The sequence below is a fragment of the Heterodontus francisci genome, chromosome 8, assembly GCF_036365525.1.
Source record: "Heterodontus francisci isolate sHetFra1 chromosome 8, sHetFra1.hap1, whole genome shotgun sequence".
Classification (NCBI taxonomy): domain Eukaryota; kingdom Metazoa; phylum Chordata; class Chondrichthyes; order Heterodontiformes; family Heterodontidae; genus Heterodontus; species Heterodontus francisci.
Genome location: NC_090378.1, coordinates 90,268,047 through 90,282,917, shown reverse-complemented (window position 1 = coordinate 90,282,917; position 14,871 = coordinate 90,268,047). Strand labels below are relative to the sequence as shown.

At 45.6% G+C, this 14,871-nt stretch overlaps 1 protein-coding gene across 4 annotated transcripts in view; it reads right to left on the bottom strand.

The window, feature by feature from the left end:
* The window catches only part of LOC137372567 (potassium channel subfamily T member 2), a 921,357-nt gene that overhangs the window by 567,066 nt on the left and 339,420 nt on the right, over positions 1-14,871 (bottom strand). For all 4 annotated transcript variants that reach the window (XM_068036495.1, XM_068036496.1, XM_068036497.1 and 1 more), the window contains one exon: positions 5,199-5,273. In XM_068036495.1, coding sequence (XP_067892596.1) covers positions 5,199-5,273 — 75 coding nt within the window. The remainder of the gene's footprint in view (positions 1-5,198; positions 5,274-14,871) is intronic.

The window sequence follows — 14,871 nt, the reverse complement described above, 5'->3', positions numbered from 1 at the left end:
CTACTGGGTCCAGTGCAAGGAGAGAGTGAGCGATCGCCTTCGTTCTGCCAAAGTGAGCCCTCCGTAATGCTCTCCTCTTTGAGGATTGCATGTGGCTGCAAGGGAGGCAAGGCAACATGGAGAGGGAGTGACCACAAAGGCACTGACAAAGGGGGTTAGGCATCACCATCTCCTGGCAGATGCATGGCTGCATCTTGGCGGCAGGCCACCTTCCTTCACAGCTCGCACCCATTACGTCCCCTGAGAGCAGACGTAGAGAGAAGGAAATGCCAGCAGGGGATGAGGGGCTGCCATTAGCATAACTGTCCTGTTGCTCTACCTGCAAAATCTTATGATGTCCCTCTTTCCACTTACAGGACAAATGGGCCCATAACACCAGTGAGACCGAGCGGACTGGCAGAAGCATACCAGCTCTGTGGCCTCTTTCCACAGCTGAGGAGAAGGCACTGGAGCTAGTGGAAGCCCATGGCAGCCACTCAGTAGTAGATGGCAAGACAGGACTCTCCGCCAAAGAGAGTGAGGATTGTCTTCATTTGGCCTTCATCACACTTCTGGAGATCCATATCACGCATGGTTGGCATGAGGAGATCTGCACAGCCTAACCCACAGATGTTTATGTTGTCTCATGCTGGTCATCGTCTGCAGGAGACTCCAGCTGAAGAGGGAACAGCAGTCAGATGATGCACCATCAAATGATTCTCTTGCACCTTCCACCAATGTAGAGACGTTCGGCCATAGAACCAGTGCCACAAGCTGGTGAGAGCACCACACACGCAGCCAAGCAGCTGACCAAGACTGCGACAGCCAAAGCCATTGACAGTTGGAGGACTGTGGGTGACCAGCCCCATGCTGAGCCCCAGGTTTATGATTAGCCTCTGGTGTTGACAGCACAAGGTATGTTGGAGTTGCAGAGAGAGGTAAGGCAAGATCTGTCGGAGCTGCCAGAAGCCATGTGCAGTCATGAGTGGATGATGTAGGACTCCATCCATGCCATGTGCTACCATGTCTCAGGCATGTGAGTGTATGCCTTCCTTCATTGAGAAGTTGGCGACCCTCATGGAGAGCCAGGTTCCACAGAGGCGCACAGGTGCAACCAGTCTTCTCCAGGTCCTCATCCTTCTACAGTCAGCATGGAGGTTCAATTCAGCCTCACCTCTACATCTGGGAGCTCCACTCAGTGCACTCAGAGTGTGGACAGCAGCTCCTCAGCCCCTCCGCCAGTGAGCCCAGCTCCAGTAGTCGTGATGACTGAGGAGGCTCCTGCAACTATGCAGCAATCCCTCTGCCAGCTGCGGCGCTCCAGGTCTCAGCCACCCAGAGGACAGCTGCCGAAGTCATCCCAGGCCAAGGGACAGCCTGATCAGCAGCCTGCCTCCACCCCAGCAGCTGGCACAGGAGTCACACCTCATAGAAACACTCGAAAACATATTAAGAAAAGCACCTAGACACACTTGAGGATTCATGGGTGTTTTGTATTTTCCATTAATATTGTTTAGTAAACCTTTGTCATTAATACAGTTCACGTTAATTGTTGTGAAATGCTCATTCTTTCATGCCTGAATTGGGAGCTGCTGCCTTAACCCTTGCTGCCTAATTGGGCTGTCAGTGTAGGCACAGGCCGTGTTTGGTAAGCATCTTAGATGTGCTACAGCATGCGGTGAAGCTGAGCATTAGGCCTGGAATTGAGATAGAAAGGAAGTGATAGGCGGAATACAGTGAGGTGAGTCTGTATTGAGTTCACTTTGAGAGGCCATCATGGTGGCTGGAAGTGGCTATGTATGAGATTGCCTCTTGCTTCTCAATGTGCCTGGCCTCCAGTGCAAGGGGTTCAATATCCAGTGCAGCCTGCTTATTAGCCTCCTCCATGTCCTCCTTGTCAGATGAGGATTGACGATCAATCATGTCCTCTTCATGCAAGGCCCTCCCCCCCCTCTACAGTGCTAGCCTGTGCAGAGCACAGCAGACCACAATGATACGCAAGACCCTCTACGGGGCATGCAGCAGGGTTCCACCAGATCAATCGAGGCACCAGTATCTCATCTCCAGCAGCCCAATGGCCTGCTCGATGGTCGCTCTTGTGGAGCCGTGGCAAGTGTTGTACCTCTCCTCTGCTGCAGTGCAAGGATTCATTGCAGATGTCAGTAGCCATGCCTTCAATGGATAGCCCTTGTCCCCGAGAATCCATCCCTGAAGGCGAGTGCGGGGGGGGGGGGGGGGGCATTAAAAGCAGTGGCACCTGGGAATGCCATAGTATGTAAGTGCCTTGGCTGCTTCCTGGGAACGGGGCACACAGCTGCAGGAAAGGCTTTCGGTGGTCGCAGACCTGTTGAATGTTGATGGAACGGAAGCCCTTCCTGTTGATGAATGTGGCTCTGTTCCATTGGAGCCTTGATGGTCACATGCTTGCAGTCTATCACACCTTGCACCTGGGGGGAATCTAGCGATGGCTGCGAAGCCGACGATCCTCCGTCTGACTGTCATGGTCTGTTCAGTAATGCACATAGTTGCTAGCTCTCTTGAACAGGGCATTGATCACCTCGTTGATGCAGTGATGGACTGCTGCTTGGGAGATCCCACACATATCCACGCTGGATCCCTGGAAAGAACCAAATGTGTAAAAGTTGAAGGCCAAGGTGATCTTCAGGGCCAGTAGCTGACCACCGAAACCCATCGGGCGTAACTCGTCCTGCCGGATGGAACATAAATCGGTGACGGCCTCCGTGGAGAGCCACAGTCTTCACTGATACTGCTGCTCGGAAATTTGGAGGTAGCTGAGTTGAGTTCAGTACACTCCGTGGTACAGGTGGGCTCTTCTTGGTATGGATGGCTGCTGGTGCTCTCCTCTTGGAGCTACCTCCTGGCCCTCCCTCCATCAGAGGCACTGCATCATGCCATCAGGGTCCACAAAGACAGGATATATGTGACCCATGCCATCTGATCAGTAGGCTTCCAGAGCACTGTCCTCGATCAGATGAACTTGCCTTGGCACCTTTTCCTTTGCTACTCCCCATGGAATGCACGCTAATGGCCCTCAATTCCCACCCTTGCAGAGAGCCCAGCACCCAGCACTATGGCCACCGGACCCTCTCACCCGAGACCTACCCCACCACATCCTCATACCTGAGGCCTAGCCCACCGCACCCTCTCACCTGAGACCTATCCCACCCGTGCAGAGTACACAGGATTGCAGGCCAACAATGGCCTCCACTCCCCCCTCTGCCCCTATCCACTATTCCCTATGGTCGCCTTCCCGTGTTGGCACTGAGGCCGCGCCTCGGTGCTGCCATCTTTGAATGGCCGGGGATCTGAAGGCATGTGAGGCTCACCCACTGTTGAGTTAATTTCAAACTCCCCATCAGTTCCACGCAAATGTATTACAATGAGCTGTTCAGCAACTTAAAGTAGAGTCCCATTGTTTCAGGGTGACGACAGCACCTTGGAGTTTTCCTGCCACTGACTAAATCCAGAACCAATGTCACGATGTCGGATTTCCAGGCGGGCACGTCTGTCACTATTCTCTGGCCTCCCACTCCTCCATTCCCACTCCTAATGGCCTCACTAAATTCCACCCTATATAAATGCAAGGTCTTTTTTCCACTTTTATATTTCTAGAGTCCAGCAGATAAGCCAGCTACTGAAAACAAAGATAATGAATGCTGGTTTCTTCAATGCTAATACAAAATGTATTTTCCTTCTAGATTTTTTAATACTACTGCTGCTAGATATGGGATAACAATTATTTATCGAAGAGATGTATCTTGATGAAAAATGATTCATTTGACCAATCACAAAATCAGGATATGTCTTCAAAATATCAATTTTTTTCAAAAACAGAAGTCCATCATTGTTTACTGTAAACTAGACCCTTGTCCTATCATATGCTAGACTCTAAAAGATAACAGGAGGAAATTGCTTCCAGGAACTGGCAGTCCATCAGAATAACACTTTGAGGATCTGCTGCTTCTCTGGTCCTCCTCATTCAGGCAATGATTTGGTATACAATATAACTGGGGAAAGCAGCAATACTGATATAGATCAGACCTTCGTGGGAGGAACTTCTTGTAAAACCATTTCTCAACTACAGCTACATATTTGGCTTGACCAGAAATCATAGTGGTAGGTGAATTGAGCTTTGAAAAAAATTGAACAATTTGATTGGTTAATTTGTAGTGAAAACAAAAATAAACTGTGTTTTTAGGCAGGTTCCTTGTCCCTAATAGGCAGATTTTTTAAATACCTGCCTGCATTTGATTAAGTTAACTTAATAGTATTTATTTGAGTCAGAAAATCACGGCCAATGATTTTTCATGCTTTAATTTTCTACCCTAGGTATTTAATGTGTGATATGCAACATGTGTAAGACTTTGAATTATATGTAACACATAGAGCTAAAGTCCACAAAAAGTTATTTGGATGAGGTTATTCACAAAGCAGAAATTAATACTGCCGGCCTATTGTTAAATATATTATTTTCAAAATGTTATCAAATCAGCCAATCATTGATCAGCATATACATTTGTCAATTTTGATAATATTTTAAATTAATAGTTTAATTTTAAGCACATGATCTTCATATTCCTCACCTTTGGTGTACCTTCTTCACTGAGCTAAAAAAAAAGACAGGAAGCAGAAAGCTGCAGGATTATTTTGTAGTCACATTTAAGCAGTTTGCTGCTACCTTGTTTTAATTAAATTCATTGATGGTATCATGCTGCTGAAAATGAATTTGAACTCTGCTTAGCAAACACAGAGTGCATTAATTCATTGTGGTAAATAAAATGAACCTTGTCACCTTATTTTAGTCAGAAGTATGCAAGCTGCCTGCATGAATTTATGAATATTTGAAACATATCCTTCACTTGTAAAGAACATTCTTAATTTTTGAATTACAGTTGAAACACTTTATAAGGTATGCACCACAGGTCAAATTGAAAGTCTTCACAATATACGACAGAAAAATTCTTCAATAAGCCAGACGTGACCTTTTAACAACTTGTAGGTGTAAGCAGGATGAGTTTATTCTCCCTGTATTTTTTTTAATAAAAAACAAAATAGTGATATTGTTAAAATAGCCATTTCTTATTTTGGAATGCAGCCCTGGTGAAAAAATGTCCTTTAGATATGCTGCTCATGTTGGAAAAATGTTCACTCAGTAATCGCTGCCAACCAGACCCCCACTGAATATTTGATAGACTTACTGTGATGATAAAGGGCACAGTGTTGATCATCTCCAGGATGAAGGGTATTCGTAGAATTTGTTCCCAAATGTTCCCCTTTGAGAAAGAAATAATCACAGGTAAAAGGTCAGTGACATTTAATGACTTCGGTATAAAACAAACCAAAAAATCACACAATATAAAAACTATTACAATATTCAAAGTAGCTATTCTATTGTTCAATTTTTGGGTTCAATATGGAGGCATGTGCAACCCGCTGGTGCTCATTAAGCATAAAACTGGGCACAGAGGCTTGTGTTTACCTCCATACCCAGGCTGGAATTTTATGCCCCACCCCCTCCGATCTCCTGGAGCAGATTGGGAGGTGGGGTGGGTGGGGGGAGGGGGGGGTAACGTTGCGTGGAATGACGGGGCAGGGTACCTGTTGGCTACCCACTACGCTGGTATTTTACCAGCAGCAGGGGAAGTGACAGGCAATCCACCCACCCTTGGATCAATTGAGGCTCTTGTGGCTAATTAATAACCACTTTAAGGGCCTCTTCCCGCCACCACTGGTATTTTACCAGTGGCAGAATGGCACTTCACCGCCCAGCTGCCTCCCTGTGGCATGGTGTGGGGCGGGGGAATCCCTCCTGATCGGGCACCGTGTGCCCTACAGAGGGCCCCCCAGTGGCAAGTGCCACCCCTGCTGGAAGATACCCCCTGCCCTCATGATTGACCCCCACATCAATATCTCGCCTGCCTGATTGGCCCTGGTGATTCCCAACCCCACTTACCTGCACTCCAGAGTTTCCTCAATGGCTATTGCTCCAGGGACTGCTGCAGTCGCTGCAGTGGCCACTGCTCCCGGGGCCATAAAATACGGTTGTGGCTTCTAGGGCCAGCGGAGGCGGGTTCGCCCCCAACTTTCCAGCCACTGGGTGGGGCCACAGCCACCTTGTTAAATTCTGGCCCTAATGTGTTTATCACTTTATAATCAAAGAATGATGCAGCTCAGAAGGAAAACATTCAGCTCATTGTGGCTGTGCTGGTTCTTTGGTAGGGCTATCCAACCAGTTCCACTATCCTCCTGTTCCTCAATAGTCTTGTAAGTTCTTTTTCCCTTCCATGCATTTATCCAATTCCCTTTTGAAAGTAACTATTCAATCTTGTTACGACCAGGTGAGAAAGGTGTCTAAGGGTCTTTTGCAGTCTTCACCTGGTCTTATTGTAACAGGGTTTAATTTTTAAACACACTGTGTTTTGAGCTCCCCCTTTGTGACTCCTTGTTCACAGCTTGCCAGGTTTTCTCAGGTTTAAAAGAGAAAAGTGAAATTTATTAAAACTTAGGCTTAAACTTAATACGGTTGACGCCTATGGATACACGATGCGCCCACACGAGCATGCACTCGATATACCCATGCAGAGAGCGACAGAAAAGAGAAGAAAAGATAAAGTGGAATAGTTTGAGGCAATATCTTGTTACTGTGCTTCAAGCTCATGGTATAGTCCTTTTGTAGGTAATTCTTGCTGTTTTGTTGGGGCCCAGTATTCTGCTTAAACCTTGTTCACGTAGGAGATCTTTCTCTCTTTGAGGTTCACATGTTTTCACAAGATTCAGTTCCGCGGGAAGCAGACGGGAGCAGGCAGACAGGAGAGAGGTCTTCTCAAACCAGGAGCCAAGGCCTTTTTTCTGTTCAAAATCATCTGTTGGAATTTCAAATTCAAAACCTCCAACAGTCAGTCAGTCATGTGACCAAAACTGATCTGACCACTTCTTCTATGTATTGGGGAGTAACAACTGAATCCCCATTGTTCCAACACTGTCTGTTACTATTCAAATATCTTTCCAGTCAGGGGCTTGCAATTTTAAGTTTTAATGTTCAAATGGTGAAATCATGTGTGCCTCAGTCTTGACAGGTGGGGGGTTTGCCTGACAATCTACTTCCACCACCTTTCAGGCAATGTATTCCAGATCATAATAACTCACAGTGTAAAGAAAATTTAGAATTAGAACATTACAGCGCAGTACAGGCCCTTCGGCCCTCGATGTTGCGCCGACCTGTGAAACCATTGTCTCCTACTTTTGCCTCTGGTTCTTTTGCCAATGCCTTGGGCTGAATTTTTGAGCCCCACTGAGGCCAGGAACAGAGGAGGACAGATCCTGAAAATACTGGCGCTGGCGTGCTGGTTTCCAAATGCCGTTCTCTGCTATGTTCACCAGGGCAGAGAAGAGCTCATGTAAGAGCTCGTTAAGGGGGGTGGGGGGGTTGTTGAGACTTTCATGGGAGTGCAAGGGCTACACGTGCTGTCTGGGGCAGAGCAGGTGAAAGGAGACGGGTACAGACTGGGTAGCCATTCATGGCTGCCCCAGGGGATTACCCCAGAGCCATTAAAGTTTCAATGGCGCAGAGGGGGGCCCAGCCATTGGGAGAGAGGTGCCTTTGGCACTGTGCAGGTGGCAAACAAAGTGTGGATTGAGTGCTCGGGTAGTGTCAGGGGTCGTCACCCTCCTGGTAGCACAGAGCCAGAACAGCAGGAGGCAAGGCTGCCAAGGACAACTGGACAACTAGCTGACCACAAGGAAGGCAACACTGGCAATGGGAGCATGACTCTTGAATTTTGGGCCCAGTGGTGATGAAGGGCAAGACTCTCCATAAGAAGGACAGAGCCCAGGTCATCAGGAAGGCAGCAGAGAGGAACAAGTGTCTGGAAGACAGGGAGGCCATACCCTTCACATAGGATCTACCAGCGAAGAAGAAGCTACCCAGAGATGATCGAGACCCAGTGCCGCAGGAGACTGTGACACTCCACAGATGTCACTGACATCTGTGCCCTCATCGCCCAAGACCTCGCACTGCACAGCACTGGTTGCTATGTCCTGCCAGTAGCCATCAAAGTCACTGTGGCCTTGAATGTCTTCTCTTCTGGTTCCTTTCAAGGATTAGCTGCGGACCTTGGTGGCATCCTGCAGACAGCTGCAATCCGCTGCATCTTGTTGGTCAGTGATACCCTATTTACCATAGCTGGACAATTCATTTATTTCATGACAACTGAGGCCTCGCAGACACAGAGGACAATCGGTTTTGCCACCATCGCTGGATTCTCCCCAGGGCAGGCCATCATCAATTGCACCCATGTGGTCATCAAGACACCCAGTGACAGGCCAGTCAGATACATCAACAGGAAGGGCTTCCACTCCCTCAATGTTCAGCTGGTCTGTGACTACAACAAGAGATTCCTCCATGTTTGCGCCCACTGTTGTGTTTACACTTTAAGAGGTGTGGCTATGTTATCTTGTCAGCAGTGTAAGAGCTATGATGTAATGCACCATGCGAATTCTGGGTTGGGGGCAGTCTTCAGTAAGTACCTGTACAGTGAAGACCTGTGTGTACATGCAGCACCATCCTTAAATAAAGAGTCCACGTTACTACAATATTGATTCTGTCTTGAGTGGTCAATACTTTGTGTATAGCAGCTGCTGACACAGAGGTTAAGAGAACACATAATATAGTTGCAGCAGTGTGCATTTGAAGACTGGACCACGTTGCAGAATTTAAAAAATGTGAAGTTGAAATGTGGAACAGGAGATTGGGATTGTGGTGCTCTATTTCAGCGCAAAGTCATGGAGAGGAACCAGCCTGAAGTCAGGAAGAGCCACAGATGAAGATTGGGACCACATAGGCCTTCCACAGAAAGAACAAAAGCCACACATAGAAAAAGGCAAAGTGTCCTTAAAACAGTGAGTACCTGATTTTAAAATTGCTGAACCGGTGGTCAAAATAAGATGCAGGTCTGTCCAGGATCAACACTGTCCAAGTCCGCTGCAGGTTGCTCCAGGATCGCACCGTCCAAAGCCCGTTCTGACCCAGCCAAAGTTAAAAATAAAAACTGTGGCAGCCAATGCAGAACCTTTTCACGGGCTGGCAGCTTCGTGGGCAGGGCCTAATAAAAGCATGCGAATCAGGCAACAGGGCCACATCCTCCAAGTGGAACTGCAGCCAGCTCTCTGTCTGCCTGTACAGCAGGAGACAGTGCCACACCCTCCAAACCTGTTCACAAGTGGAACTGCAGGCAGTTATTTCTGTTTGCCTTAACAGCAGATTTCTTTTAAGAGCAATGACTGTGAGTCCTGACAAGAATAACAGCAAAGATTCCTACCATCAACTGGAAAGCATCTGACCTGCTATCGGAATTTCAGCTCTTCAAGTAAAGAGTCGATCTGTGTTTCATTGACTTAGCAATCACGGATCCACAGAAGCAGGCAGTGAAAATATGCATTGCCATTGGCAATCGAGGCTTACATCGCCATAACACTTCTGGTCTTTCCGTAGAAGAGCAGAAGGATCTTGTGAAAATCTGAACAACATTAGAGGATCAACTTCATGTCAGACTCTATTTACGGGTCCATTGGCTCGAATTCATGACCTTTTGACAGCAGCCGATTGAGTCCATTGACCAGTTTGTCAGTCGATGTCGAGCTAAGGGCCGCCAGTGTGACTTCACTGAGACTCACCCCCCCCCCCCCCGCCCCCACTGCTGCAATTCTATGGACCCTCCTGCCTCCGAACCAGTCTCAGGGGCCCATAAAGTTCTGCCCCAAGGTGCAGGAAAGATACAATATGGTCCATGTATCCATCAGAGTCATAGTGGAACACACCTTTGGCATTCTCGCACTGTAATTCATCATGCTTGGATCAATTGGTGGAGTTCTACAAGATTGCTCAGTTAAGGTCAGTAAAACTACTGATGGCCTCTGTGCCCTCCACAACCTTATCTTGCAAAGGGGCCTAGCATGGAACCAGGAGAAAAAAAAGACAGCTGAAGAAGACAAAGCCAAGCTTGAGGGAACAAGATTGTCTGCTGGATGGGCTGCTGACACTCTGCAATTATTAGATCAGAACTAATAGCACAGATTTTTCAAAGTAGCCTTCTCCGGCCAGCACATAACAGTCCACCCTGAAATAAGCTCAGGCCCACTCAAAAGAAACATTCCTGGCCATTGAGCCCACCTGTACATCAGCATCTACTTATACAACCTCAACAATCTGAACAAGGCCAAGAACAAAGGAACTGTCAAGACAAACTCCAGTATTAGCCAAAACAACTTATAATACGAATTAATGCATGGGGCAAGTACATTCAATGTGTTTTGCCGCAGTGCTTCCCTCTAATCAAAGTGTATGGAATGTGTCTTCTACTTCCCAACCTTCTGTTCCTTCCAAATGATCTCCCACTAGGAGGAGGACGTGAGGTAGATAGCGGTGGGGTTTTAATTGTTGCCACAAAGGACAGAGGTCACACAATCGCTCCTTCTGCTGGGTCAGGTGATGGTTCTGTAAGTGAAAGTGTGCAAGAACTACAAAGTGGCTGCCTGAGTTTGTACAATGGGTAACTCTTTTATTGTCTTTTAAATGGGGTGACAGCCATTTACAGATGTATCATTACACTGTGAGATAATGCCAACATTTACACAAACTGCTACCATTGCTTTTCTGCTGGTGGGCACTTCCTCAGGATGGGCAAGATATGTGGTTGAGATATGACCATTTTGCATGAATGAAGGAGTTGAAGCATTGCATTATGACTGTTTCAATCTAATTCCCCAGTCTGATTAATCCAAAGGACACAGTCTGCTGTTGGCTTGAACTCAAGATCGTTGTTGTACCAGTTCAACCACTCCTGAGAAAAGCTAAGGCTGAGCTAGGAACCTCTGCTGCAGGGAGCCCTGGAGTAGCTGCACACTTCATAGTTTACTGTAGCTCATGCGGAGTTGAGCAGCACTGCACAAATGCAGATTGTAGACTTGCCCATGGATGCTCAGAACTATATAGGCTGTATGGTACAATCTCAAATTACTTCAAGTTGTGCTAACAAATAAAACCAGGCAGGCACTGCAAGTTCCAAATCTTTGGGCACAGCAATTGAAAGAGGCCTTGTGGGCACCCTCTGGCCAACAGGTTATGTCTCCTGTGATTCCCCTGACACTTTTCCTTATTCATGCTCTGGTGCTTCACCAACTGTTCCCTCCTGCAATTCACATGAATAATAATGATTCATGCTTTCAGTGTGGTCCCAGCACATCATGTAATATGCAGCTGGAACACCATGAAATTATATAAGTTCACTGACCTTGCATTATTATGTGAGGTCAGCTGTTCTTTGCATGGACGTGCAGAGCCTCTGAACAGCACCAGCTACACTGTGCAGGGCTGTAAAATTAGCTCCATTGTCTACATTCTGCAAATGGATAATTATCATCTTTTCTTCTCAAGTGAAACTAATCCACAAAGTTTACATAGTACAGTTTCAATGAAACTACTAATATTTTGATCATACAAAAATTAGACGGGATATGTAGTTCTGACAATTTAAGAAAGCATCTCACTCTCCAAAAAAGACAGATCCCAGTGTTGGAACTACCAACTGATTGGTCCTGCAATACATGCTGTGCCTTGTATTGAAACTTAACTCATAGTAATAGCTGTTCACTGTCAAAGTGATTATGACTGAATACAATTTTACTTTGATATCCCTGTCTGCAAATAATGTATAATTGAGTAACTGAATTCGAAGATGGACCCTATTTATTGGATTTGCTACCATGCAGAGGAGTAAGATAATTGTCTGACATGCCAAAATTAAATTTGGCTTTAATTTTTCATCATATCTTTTTCCATTATGTCTGTGCAATACCTCTCTCTTCAAATAAAATTTTATTGCAACCTCTCTATATTAATGAATTTGATAAATGTATGACAGTACAATTACATTACTACTTTATATAGTAATGCTGCAGAGGGGTTGACCTCTAAAACAAGACAGCTCACTAATGATGTATTTACGACTTCTATTTTTAAAACATATTTCCGATGCAAGTGGAAAAAACTGCTTCCTTTCTCCTATCTAGGAAAAATAAGACTCAGTATTTGTCATGGGTTTCTTTGTGTTATCTGAAGCAATACAATGAGGCGCGTGGATTCCAGGTCGTTGAAGATCTCTTGTTTTATTAACAGCTAAACTAGTATATACAATACAGATCAAACTATTTACAGAACCTTTATCTAGGGTGTTACATTTGCAGAGTGACTATGGCTTCTAGGCACATGACTACATCCTGATACTCAGCTCATTGGCATTCTTTAATGGACATCACTCTTAAGGCAATCATACAACATCCCCTTTCTTTCCAAAGATAAGTCTTGTATGCTACAAGTAAAAACACATAAAATTGGATAATATCAAAATTAGTTATACAGGATACAGATTATAAAATTTACAGGTACAAAGATCGAGATTGTGACATTTATGAGTGCAGAAGCTTAAGAGTCCCTATATCATTTCGGTGGTTTGACAACTCTTCTAAATCTGGTTATGGTATAACCTTCTGGGGATGTGGATTTCACCCTTGGTTGTTTTTGGTTTGCAGACATGTTGTCAATGTGTGGGTTGTTGTCCTGTTGTTCCATCACACCCTCATCGTCGGAGTGTTCTTTTGAGTCCGCTGTGCACAATTGGAGTATTGCACACTTCTCTTAATTGGTTTCAGTTCCTCATCAACACCGCTCCACTAGATGTTGTAATCTCATAGTAGCTAGGCTCAATGCATACTTTGGATACCTCTGTGGGTAACCATGATCTCATTCTGGGGTGTATGACCCTGAACCTTTGTCCTACGTGTAGTTGAGGTAGTTCCTCCCCTGCATGTCAGTCACACATCATCTTCATTCTCCCTTGCTTGCCAAGTGATGTCTCCTGCATCTCAGAGAATTTGGACAGATGATGGCTTGGCAGAATCATTTGCACTTGTCTGCCAAATATAATCTCTGCTGGTGATGGTAAGCCCATATCCATAGGTGTGGCACTGAGGAGTAGCACAGCAACACGAAAATCTTGTCCTACACGTCAGGATAAGTGACTTAACTGTGAGAACCATTTGCTCGTCAAGACTATTAGATATAGGGTAATGTGGTGAGGACATCAGATGGTTTACTCTCTATTACGACCAGGTAAGAAAGGAGTTTAGGGGTTCCCTCTCAGCCTTTTCCTGGTTTGACAGTAACAGGGTTTAATTTTTAAACCACCGTGTTTTTGCTTCCCCTCAGTGAATCCTTGTTCACTGCTCTTCAATTGCAGTGGCAAAGAAATCAACCAGACAGGCTTTCTTAGATTTAAACAAGAAAGGTGTAAGTTTATTAACCTTAAAACTCTAATTCAGTTAAAACTACTACAAATACGCAACGCAACCATGCTAGCGTGCATATGCGACAAACACACATGCAGATAGAGATGGAAGAGGAGAAAGAATAAAGGGGAAAAGTTTGAAGCAATAGCAGGAGTTCACTTACTGTCTTTTGAGCTTGATGTAGAGTCTTTGATTGCAGTTAAATCTTGATATTTCGTTGGGGCCCAGTGCACACTTTCAAACTTGTTTCAATGTAGGAGTTTTCGCTCTTGAGGTTTAAGTGGCTTCAGTGGATCTGGAAATTCGTGAGAGAGAGAAAGCCAGGGAGAGACCTTCCTTCTCTTTTGTCTTCAAATTGCAGTCTCTGTCTTCAAACTGTTCCGTGAACACAATTCAAAAACCCTGGGCCAGCAGGTTGGTCTTGTGACTAGGTAATTTCAACAAAATCTCCTGCATTTTTTGTAGATTCTCCATCTTAGCAGACACCCTCAGTGGGGGGTGAGGGGAATGGAATGCTGTCTTGTTACACATTCAGTGTCTGGTGATCAAAATCCATTTGGGTTAACTGGATCGGGGAGCAGTCCCATTGTCTCCTCCAGGCAACTGTCTCTTAGAATGCAAATTTTTCAGCCACTGCTGTGATTTCTTTAAACAAGTCATCTTTTCAGTCCAGCAACAGTTTAAAATTAATATTTCATATGACAAAATTAATATGCCTCATTCGTGGCAGGTGGGGTCTTCAAGACAGCCCCATTTGGCACACGTATCCCTGAAACTTTTGCCCATATACTGCGGCTCATTGACAGAAATGATTTCTTCAGGTAAGCTGAGTAGACTGAATATGGCACTCAATGTGTCTGCGACGGCTGTGCTTGAAGTGTATTTTACCTGTCTGACAATTGGAAATTTGGAGAAATAATCGGTGACTAAGATAAAGTCTCCATTCACGGAAAATAGATCAGTGGCGATTTTGGGCCAAGGGACTGACGGATTCTTGTGAGGGTGCAGAGGTCCTTTACGTTGTTGTGGCTGGTGGCTCTGTGTGCCTTGCACATCCTCACTAACTTTTCGATGTCATCGTTGATCTCTGGCCAATAAACAGTGTCTCGTGCCAGTCATCGAATTTGTTCTATGCCCATATGGCCTTGGTGAAGTTGTGACAAGATGTCCTTTCGGACAGCTTTGGGCACAATCACAATCACTTGTTTTCCTTTGAAGGTGATGCCTCTCGAGATACCGAGTTCATCTCTATTAGGCCAAAAGCATCTGAGGGTTTCTGGTACCTCTTTTACCGTATCAGGCCAACCTTCTATGATGACTTTCCACAGTACATACAGTTGTGGGTCATTCATTGGCCGTTTCTGATTATAGGTGGTCACATTTGTGCTGACCAAAATGCAATAAAACGATCTTGAGCGCATCTTCCACCTCAATGTCCATGCTGTATACTTTTTCATTCTTCTTCAGGTTTGGCAATCTGCTCAGCATTTCCGAGGTAACCATTTTGGTACCCAGTTTGTAGCAGACGTC